This window comes from Protopterus annectens, chromosome 3.part1 (genome assembly GCF_019279795.1).
Source record: "Protopterus annectens isolate FY-2018-M chromosome 3.part1, PAN1.0, whole genome shotgun sequence".
Taxonomy (NCBI): Eukaryota; Metazoa; Chordata; order Ceratodontiformes; family Protopteridae; genus Protopterus; species Protopterus annectens.
This window is the reverse complement of record NC_056732.1, coordinates 546,509,636-546,520,969: the sequence shown is the minus strand read 5'-3', so window position 1 is coordinate 546,520,969 and position 11,334 is coordinate 546,509,636. Positions and strand designations below refer to the sequence as shown.

The window sequence follows — 11,334 nt, the reverse complement described above, 5'->3', positions numbered from 1 at the left end:
AGAACTAGGGTAGCAACATCATGGGAGTGTTCCCCATAAAGAATGTCTTTTAAATTCTTATTTTTCCTATAGCCAATTCTTGGAGAGGGACCTACTATATTTCTCATTTTATCATCACTGGTAAGAATATTCCAATTTTTCCTAACAATTCCACTAATCTCTCTTATATTGCTACTATATGTAAACATAACTTTCGGTCTAGGATCATATTTTACATCATGCGAAGATGTCATTAATTCTCTATTTGAACGATATAACCATGGTTTGTGTTGCTGTCCCCTCTTGGCCTTGCTTTTCTCTAAAACTTTATTGACCATACCTTCCTGATATCCCCTGTCTACAAAAAATCCTCTCAACCTGTTTATTTCCCTTTCAAAACAGGAATCATTGGTACAGACCCTGGAAACCCTGGCTGATTGTCCTTGCACTATATTGGGGAAAGTATAGTGTGGGTGCATGCTATCAAATGGCAGGAGTGTGTTCTTCCAGCAGTCCTTCTTGTATAGGCTTGTGGAAAAACCTAAACTAGTTTGTTTTAGGGAGACGTCCAAAAAATCTATTCTGGTGTACGATGCTTTCTTTGTGAACCTAAGAAAGTCTGTAGTTGAATGTAGGAATATAATGAAATCTTCTAGTAAAGAAGATTCCCCCTCCCATAAAATAAAAACATCGTCCACAAACCGTTTATAAAGTCTAATATTCGGTCTCCATTCATTGTTATTAAGAATATGTTGGTTCTCCCAAAAGGAGAGCACAAGATTTGCATAGGTATTTGCACAGGGTGTGCCCATGGCTACACCCTGTGCCTGTCTGTATAGTTGTTTCAAACCCCAAAACACATTATTCTCCAAAACCAAATTCAGCATAGTTCTAACCAGTGCAATAGTGTGGTCAGTGGCACCATTGTCCTTCAAAAGTTGACTAATGGCTGAAATGCCATAGTCATTACTAATAACAGTAAATAGACTCTGCACATCAAGAGTTACCATGAGGTAGCGTACCTTAGGAGTCTCGCTATCTATATCCCCTAATGCCTTTAAAAATCCCCCTGTGTCTGTCAGAATGTTGTCCATTCTTTCAACATAAGGTCTGAGTGTAGTCTCAAGCCAAATGGAGGCATTCTCAGTAACCCATTTCCTATCAGACACTATGGGTCTCAAAGGTGGGTCAGTCAGTGATTTGTGTATCTTGGGTAATCCTTTTAAGAGAGGTGTGACCACCCCCTCTATTCTAAGGAAATTGTAAAGTTCCTCATTTATAACCATATCATGCAAGAGTTGTTCCAAAATATGATGCACCTTGTCTATTAAATGCTTAACCATTAAAGGATTGATGGAAATATAAGTTTGTGAATCAGACAATAACTCTATTAATTTACTTTGATAAAAGGTGGTGTCCATTATAACTATTGCACCACCTTTATCTGCCATCTTGATAGTTATTTCTTTATTATCACATAAATCATGGAGTGCTTTCCTCTGAGCTACTCTTAAATTGCGATATTTTTGAGTATATCCCCTTAGAAAATAATCCAAAAGGTCATTTTCACAAGCTTTAACAAATAAATGCATGGAGGGAGTAAATGGAGGAACAATATACACACAGACACACACACACACACACACACACACACACACACACACACACACACACACACACACACACACACACACACACACGCAATCTTATGTTTTTAAGTTTATCAAAGATAGACACTTCTTCTAAACATGACTTCCCAATGTCTTGGATGACAACACAAGCCAATATAATTCTTAAAAAATATATATTTAACCCTACCCTTCATGTGGGGTGAGTGTGTTGGGAATAGCAAATATGTAGTATTCTCCACATTAGATGTTCATAGGTGCCTCTACAGTTGGTTAATAATGGGCCTTCTTGCCATGTGCCTCTGTCTCTCAGTCTTTAGACTGCATTTCATTTTGAGGTCCTACATTTAAGACACACATGCCCATTAACCCCCAAAAAATGGCACACCAGTACCAAGTATAAAGGGGTGTACACATTTCATGAATTTTAGATACCATGTAAACTTGAGAAACAAACCAATAAGCTAAAGAAGACACAATGCACCAGTTTTATTATTTATTTATTTATTTAATGTTTACTTGACTGCATTAATTCAATTAGACTTTAAGGTCTATTTTCAGGAGAGACCTGGAGTGATATGCATATCGACTAGGGGGAGCTAGGCACTGTGGAAAGTTCTCCACTCTTTTCTTCTTTTCAAAGAGGCTATTGCAAAGGAGAGTAAGATGGCAAGTGAAAAAATTAGCTGGAAAGAGGAAATGGTGTTATGTCTGATGGAGAAGAAGAATGACAGTTCTCAGTGATGAATGGCTATATAAAGTGAGGGGCAGATCATGAAGCTTGGATGTAAGACTGGACCTAGAATGAGAACTAAATAGTTGCATAACAGCAGTTTTATGTGCAGTTGTTAAAAATGATATACACTGATGTGTCCAGAAATGGCAAGGTTATATATCATGGACTAAGTTGTAGAATAAACCTGCTGTTGGTTGATGACTGCCTTGTGGATAATGGAATTGTAAAGCAAATGAATGTGTTACCAAGAAACATGGAACAAAGGGAAAATAAATTATAAGAGCTATGTGATGCTGATCTAGAGAAGGATAGAATAATCGTCATCCCAAAAGGTATGCTGCCAGCAGAGAATAGAGTTTGGACAGTGGCAGGAGAGCTGTTTTTAAGTAAAAAGAGACCGTCCTTAAGAATAAAGGCAAAAACAAACACGGCTTGATAGGTGTATTACATGGGACACACTGGTTAAGCCCTTTGGTTTTAAAGTCTTTTGAATTTGTTATATAGTTTACATAGTGACTGAGACTTTTTTTAGATTTTTCCTTGGGAAAAAGTCAGTTGGTGGTACCATTTGTGATTGCATTTGGAAAGAAAGAGTGGTTGTGTTCTGTGGAGTTTCTTAATAATTAATTGCTTAAGTATGCTCCCAAAAAGAAACTTAGTGCTGCACTTCTGAACAGATTTTCTTCTTTCGGCTTTTCCCAGTTAGGGGTTTTCACAGCGGAGCACCTGTCCGCTCATGATTGGTAGTGGAGTTTTATGGTGTCAAGTTGCCAGCCCAGCACCCAACCTTCCACAGAAGGCACACACATGCACACACTGACACCTAGGGCCAATTTAGAGTGTCCATTCCACCTACAGCATGTCTTTGGGGTGTGGGAGGAAACTGGAGTACCCGGAGGAAACCCACACGACCAAAGGGAGGACATGCAGACTTTGCACAGAAGGCACCCCAGCCGAGGATTGAACCAGAGAACCTCTTGCAGTGAGGTGACAATGTCAACCGCTGCACCACAGTGGCCGCCCAATGCTCATAAAATAAGTAATTGAAATAGATTCAAAAAGAAAATGTACTATAACACATGCTCCAAACAGAATCATTGATGAGCACAAAATATATGGATAGCAGAATGTAAGACATGGTTAACACTGACTGTGAAGGTGGTTATGTCATGCAGTGAATGCAACTACTATAAAGGGACGTATGCTTAAATGGACTCTAGAGTGGTGATAAATAGCAGGCACTGGGGTCCAAAAGAAATAAATCTGTTGTTGATTATAACATTAAGTATACAAAGGCTGCAATAATATGGTTCATCATACATTATATAATATATAATTAAATCACAAAATTTTATTTTTCCAAACTATGGAATCACTCAGAAGTATTCAATAACAATGTCATACATCAATCATAAGGTGCATCTAAGATGAGTGCTCTCTTATACTTTGTACAATGACAGTTGAACATGGACAGGGTATTAGTCTGTGTCTTTGATGGCAAATATTTCCTCATGATCTGCTTCAGAATTTGGCTTGCAGCTTTCAACTTAGACATTTATTCAGAGTAGCTTATGAAAACAATATCTATCTCTGTAAAATGGAAAGAAAACATTTTCTTTTTTTTTGCAAGTAGTGAGATGTAACTGTATTCACATTGCATTGTAATATTAGAAAGCTTTCACACTTGATGTGCACTCTGAAATATGAGTTCTGTGATGTCTGTCCAGAGTAAGTGGCAGCTGCATAGTTCTGACCTTTCATTTGTTTTTGGTCAAGGTGCTATTATAATGTTGTCACTTTTAAAGATTTTAACTAACAACCTCTAGTATAACCATATCCTGAACCATTTTGAATTTATTAGGATGTATTGTCTGTATAGGTAAGCATTTGTCTTAAACTTCCAGTAGATTCCCCATTGATTGCATGCACTAACTTTTGCAGAAACACATACTCAGTTTATCAGCCTTTGCTCATGACAAATAAAAAGCATAGTTCAGAAAACACACAGCATGCTGCCAGATATTCACCACTGCCAAATAATTTATGTTATACTTTTCTCTAGCAAACAAGGAAGCCTTATTTTTGAAGGATTGCAAATGGATGAAATAAAATTATTTTCAGATGTATTGCCAGAACGTACTTCTGCTAACATCCTGTGGACACACGGTCATCAAAAACAGTTGTACATCTGCGGGTTTTATTGTGTAACAGCAATGGTATAACAAAGAGAGATGTCTGATTAATAGGATAACACAGAAGACATATTTTCTAAAATATGGGATAATTACAGAAGTAAAAATTTTAGTTTGTTTACCCATGTACCCAAACAGAAGAACAGAAGTGAATTGATCATTTTTATGGTGATGCAACACATTTTTTTCCAGGTCACCTTGAAAACCTTATTTATTATGCTGAAGTGTGGGCCATGTGTGTGATAGATGGCTGATGGATGGTTTGTTCTTTTCCACAAGGATTCTAGAAATAACTGAAACTGTTAAGAATCCAGGAGCTCCAACATTTTCCTTGTTTTGCCCCCAACACTACCAAACTTATATATACCAACTCCATGGTTACACTGACTCAGAGAAGGGAGAAGTCGCTCAAAACAGTGAATCACTGCAGACACACATTTAGAAACACAGCAGCAAAGATTTCCTATGGAAAACAGTGTTCAGCATTATGCCTTTCATCTGTTTTTTGTGCTACTGATGAACAAGCAATTTAAACTCAAGCAACAAGAGGGGCAATGTGTGTGTGTGTGTGTGTGTGTGTGTGTGTGTGTGTGTGTGTGTGTGTGTGTGTGTGTGTGTGTGTGTGTGTGTGTGCATGTGTATTAAATGGTTACATAATTTAATGATTTAAATTTAGGATATACAATACTTCCTCCAATGACATATGTTTCAGCATGTTTGAAACAGGAAGTGAAACTATTTTACATCAAATCTATAAAACAAGTATAAAAGAAGAAGAAGAAGAAGAAGAAGAAGAAGAAGAAAAATAAATTAATTTAACAGTTAGCCCATTCTCTAAACACAATTATGCACTCTGAGGTGGGTGCTATCATGGAAATAATGTACGTCCATGGATGGAAAGGCTCTCTGTATGTTACATTGGGCTTTTGAACATCCGTGTGTGTGTGTGTGTGTGTGTGTGTGTGTGTGTGTGTGTGTGTGTGTGTGTGTGTGTGTGTGTGTGTGTGTGTGTGTGTGTGTGTGTTAATTTCATGAAAATATCAATCCTTTTGGATGTTATTGCTTATGTATAACACTTAGATATCCATGTACCTGTGACATACAGCAGAGAAAATTAGTGCAAACCTTTTGCGATGTTTGCAACATCATTATCAACTCCCTTTTTCTAATTTTTTCTATGGGGTTGGGGTGTCGTGCCAACTGCCACCAACTCTCTCTGTTCAGTGCACTCTTCTACCTTCTTCAACACTCATGTTTGACTGTTGCAGGTAATTTCTCACACAATCCATCCACCTCTTTGCTGGGTACCCTTGTTTATTCTTGCCTTCTTCCTGTCTTTTCCAAATCTTCTTCATCAAACTGTCTTCTGCTTTTTTTATCATGTGCCCAAACCACCATAATTAGTTCTATTTGACATTTTCTGCAATTGGTATTACTTTTGCTTCTGCTGTTATGTCCTCATTTCTTTATCTGTCCCACAGTCTGCATCCTACCACACATGTCAGACATGTCACCGTCATCACCTCTAGCTTTCTAAACTGCTTTGCCTTTGCTGCCTGGGTTTCTGTGTCATACAGTAGTACAGGTCACACCATTGTTTTGTACACCTTACTTTTCAGTTTCTTTGGCATTACTGTGTCGTACACTACCCCTGGCACTCTGTGCTAGTTGGCTGCAGCACCTCTGATTCTAGGTTTGACCTCCTCATTCAGTCTTCCCCTTCTCCTCAACAACCCCTCCCAGATACATGAACCTGTTTCACTATTTCCCTTCTATCTTGTTTCTCAGCTTTTTCTGATTTTCCCCCATTTTCTGCCATTACAGCTGTCATATCTGTGCTCAGTTTTACCCCATGTTCCCTCAGCTTTGCATTCCATTCCACTATCCTTTGTTAAAGTTCTTGCTCAGTGTCTGTCTGTAATGCCATATCATCTGCATACAGCAGCTTTGTTGATATGTCTCTTCCAACCTGTTTGCTAATCTAGTCCATCAGCAATATGGACAGCATTGAGCTCAAAGCTGAATGCTAATGTAAACCCAGTCCCACTGGTAACCCCTCTCTGAGACCAAACATTGCTTGTACTTGAGTCATTGGGTCCTTGTATACAGCCTGCACTAATTCTACCAATGTTTTCGGGGACATTGAACTACCACAGTACCCCACAAATCAGCTTTCTTGGGACCTTGTCATTTGCTTTCTCCAAGTCTAGGAATGTCCATTTGGACTGTTTTCTCCTCTCTAGCTTCTTCTCAAGTATCTGTCTCTCTGCAAACTATGGGTCAGTTGTGATGCATCCTGATCTGAATCTGAACTGCTCATCTACCATCTTACTTTCTACAAATCTGCATATTCATTTATCAGTCCCCCTCTCCAGAACTTTCATGCACTGTGAGAGGAGTCTGATACCTCTTTACTGCCCACAGTTGTGAATGCCCCTTTTGATCTTGAACTCTGGCACTAGTATACTTATTGTCTGGTCATCTGAGATACGCATTTTTCTTCATACTGCTATGTGTACACTGACGAGCCATTTCTTTACTATCTCAGCCAGCATCTTGATCATATCTGCTGTGACCTCATCTGAGCCTGCTATTTTCCCAGACTTTATTTTCCTTAGTGCTGTTATTGATTCTGCTATGGTGGGCTCCTCCTCTTCTTTCATAGTAGGCTGTGTCTGGGACAGTAGAGCTTCTGTGGGATATTTTTTCATTCAGAAGCTGCTGGAAGTACTCCTTCCATCTGCCTTTGATGTCCTGTGGACTGGTGAGCAGGTTGTTGCTGGCATCCCTTATGAAGCTTGCTTGACTATTTACTTTATCTTTCTGTTTTTGCTTAACAAGCTGAAATAGTTTGTTTATGGCATCTAGTGAGTGACTTTCTAGAAGCTGGTAGAGTGCCTCTGATGCCTTTTTCTTTGCTATTACAAATTCTCTCTTATCCTCTTTGTTAGTCAGCCTTCCTAGACTGGTTCATCTTTTCCATTGCCCACTTTTTCCTGCACTCCTTTTTCTTGATGACTTCTTGGACTTCAGCATTCCACCACCAGTTTTCCTTGTGTACCTTATTTCTATAACTGGCGTGACCAAATACTGTTTTGAGGCACTGCCATTATTCTAGTTCCACCTGTTTCCTCTTCTTCTTGACATGCCAGAGCCCTGAGTAGTTCCTTGAATGGTTATACTTTCTCTTTAGTCAACTTTCAAGTCTTCAACCTGGTCTTTGTTGACCTTAGAGCCTTCTCTGATCACTGCTTGCAGCTGATTGTGGTAAACAGTTGTTTATGATATGGGCTAACTGTTTCACTGAGGATGACTTTGGAATTACTGATTCTACCCCCGCTGCCCCTTCCTTACTGGCAGGAAGTCTACCTGAGTGTCATGTTAGCCACTTGTATATGCTCTTTTGACCATCTCTCTTGTTGAACCATGTGTTGGCTACTATCAAAACATTTGCCAGACAGAAGTCTAGAATGACCTCCCCTTTATTCTTGTTGTCCAGCCCATATGAACCCAGATATCCTGTTCTGTCTATCCCAATATATGTATTCAGGTCACCCATTATCAGAATGCTGTCTGAATGCACTTTTTTCTTCAGTATCACAACCCTGATGTGGGGTATAGGGCCTGGGCTGATATTATGAATATAGCCTTTTCATTACACTGGAGTCTGATTGCTATGAGTCTCACTAATTCTGAAACCATGCCTCACTATTTTCTGATGCCTCTCTATCATCACAAGTCCCACACTATTGTTAGCGTCTTCCTGAGTAGAAGACTCTAGATACTAAATGGCTTTGATGCACTGCCCTTCCATCTTATCTCCTGGATACATAGGATGTCTAGCTTCCTTCTTATCATCATGACATCGAGTTCCAAGCTCCATCCTGTTAGTGACCCTGCACTGAGTGTAGCAATTCTAAGTTCATGTTTGACAGGTTGATTGGTTTTATCTGTTCCCAGGTAACCAATGCTGAGCACCTGAACACCTGTTGACCCAGGGCTGCTAACACTGGCCAATATGGGTGAATACCCCCCTCTCACTATTAGTACGGGTCCCTGACATAGGTTGGAATAGGCCATGTTCTTGACTCACTTATTATGGGCAAATAGCCATGCCTATTTGGCGACATTACTCAACATGACTGAATCGCATAGAGCCATATTTTATCCTGCCACACCATGCAGTCTGTGATCCATGCCATCCTACCTTGAGGGTTTTGCTCACTACAGAAGATCCCCAAAATGATTGTTTTATGCAGCTCCCTCCCTTATAGTGCACCATCTAGAGTCTTTGCTGCTGCATACAACTCCATTCTTAAGTGAGTTTGAGATGGAAACAGCATGTTTTTTGGAGTAACCCCACAGACACATGGAGAACATGCAAACATACAGGCATTGGCTGAAAGTCAGAATTAAGCCTTGTATCTTATGCATGGGAGGCAAAGACCTTAGCCATTCTATCAGTTGTAACTATTTTATTTCAATTTTAAAAATTTCAGTGGATAATAAATAACAAGATAGTTGTTGACTGCTGTCCCAGCTAATGAAAATACTTTAAAGTTGCAATGAAATTCTTTTATTGACAGATAATTGAATATAAAAGTAAAATTTAAAACAGGATCTTCTGAGTTTCCACACACAAACTATTTATTAATGGTATGTAGTTTTAGCAAACAAAATACTTACTGCAACAGAATTTGTTCTCCTTTGAAGTTTGTTGTATGGGCTGTATTTTGGTTTAGGAGGTTTGCCTGCAGCTCTGTCTTTGTGCCTTCTGCTGCTTATATGCTATTTAAATACAAAAAGAAGGTAAGTTATATGATGTTTAAAATAATGTGTTGCATAGTTTGACATAAGGAAAGCATAGCCAAATTCTAAATGAGCCCTTCATAATGCACTTCATTAACTGAATGAAAATATCTTGTTCGAGAGCTTCACTAATCACATATGGTAAGAACTTTCTTTGAAATACTTGAAAACAGCTTGCTTTGTAAACTGGCAATTGTATTTGTTAAGAAAACAACAAACTCAAGTACAAAATCTGAGAACATAGTCTTTATTTTGATGATTTTAGCAACTGTGATATATATATATTACTTTTGGGGTTTTCTTTTTTTTTTTCTTTTACTTTGTTTTGTTTTTGTAGTAGGCTAGTCCAAGGACCCTTTTCAGCCATGAGCCACGCCACTTACCAATAAACAATGATATGGCATATTATAGCATGCAGAGATACTGCAATATGACTATGTTGTGCCTTACACATACACATATCAAATGATTTTTAAAGTGCATGCACAAATAAATTAATTTTGAAACATATTTGCAGTAATACATATTTACAGTATTATACATATATAGTTGCATATTTTACAGGGAGTACAGTTTGACAGGAAAGTACAGCAGTTGACAAGTTTTATATAATGTATGATTGGTGGTTACCTGAAGTTAACCATTGTATTAGACAGGAAATTAGGATCAGAATAAGTGTTAAGCGTAGCATATGATTCACATTACATTTACTGAAACTAAAAGATGTATGCAAATGATTGAGAAATAATATTACTACTACTAATAATTTTACTAATAATCTGAATCTATTTTTAAAACAAGGATAAAAGAATGAGACTATTCTAAACATAAACAAACATCTATCACTTAGTTCCCATATATAGTATCCTGTAGGACAAATAATGTGGATGACCGCCCACCCATGTAGACCCCTGAAAGGAGAGGAACGGAAAGTCAGGGGAATGAGAACAGATCTATCACTTAGTTCTTATATACGATATCCTGTAGGACAAATGAATTGGATGACCACCCACCCATGAAGACCACTGAAAGGAGAGGAATGAAACAGTGAGGGAATGAGAACAGATCTGCTGCTGCATGACTGATGGATGTTCAGCTTGTGCCTGGTAAGCATGGTGTTAATGCTTTGAGGGAGGTAACAGAGCAGATCCAGCTGTTATAAAAGCTCCTATTAGGTTTGGTGCAGGAGATCAATGGGCAAAGCACACCCAGGTTGTACAAGCTGCTGTGGTCCTATTAGCAGGAAAAGGCTAATAGGTCCCACTTGAGGTTGGGGGTCAAGGACCTCAGTCATGACCCCTTTGGAGCTCAACCTTTGAGGGATAAAGACTTTCTGCTCCTACTCAGGGCAGATCTGGGTCCAGAAGGACCAAGGGAGCCCAGTTAAACTGTATTGGGTGGTGGTGGGTGGGAGAGGCCTGTAGGCCTTGGTGCACAGGGATATGAGTGCTTTTATCATGCCTCATTTCCCTTTATCTGTAAAGGAGAGGATCTGTAGCAGAGCGTTCACAGAGGTTTTCAACCTTACTGATTGACACAGAGTATTGTGGAGACAGAGGCACCAAGGGTTATGGGAGTGATGGTTATTTTGGTGAGGTAGATTCTGAATCGGAACATGGGGCAAATGGGTCTTGGGGTATGTCCCAGCAAGTGTTTCCCTTGTTGATTTTTTTGTTGACAATCAGAGAACCCCAATATTTGAGGGGTTGGTGGAATGCCTTCTTGTGGTATGACTAGCATTTCTAAAAACTAAAGGCAGTAGATAAGTTACTATGGTGGAAATACAGACATGCAGAGTCTTGGATAGGAATGATGTTAGATCGTGCAGCTGGGCAGACTCGGGCATCAGGAGAAGTAGGACATTTTTGGGGGTCTTTAATGCTAGGAAGTGCATCTGACCTGTGTGCAGATTTATACGTGTGTTTTTACTGAGGAGGTCTTCATACCAGTGAGTTACTGGAGAAGGGAAATTGGTATTCTGAACATTCCT

The 11,334-nt window shown here is 39.1% G+C and overlaps 1 protein-coding gene across 4 annotated transcripts in view; it reads right to left on the bottom strand.

The window, feature by feature from the left end:
* The window catches only part of ZNF385D (zinc finger protein 385D), a 1,382,400-nt gene that overhangs the window by 35,327 nt on the left and 1,335,739 nt on the right, over positions 1–11,334 (bottom strand). For all 4 annotated transcript variants that reach the window (XM_044066958.1, XM_044066959.1, XM_044066960.1 and 1 more), the window contains one exon: positions 9,222–9,323. In XM_044066958.1, the coding sequence (XP_043922893.1) occupies positions 9,222–9,323 (102 nt within the window). The remainder of the gene's footprint in view (positions 1–9,221; positions 9,324–11,334) is intronic.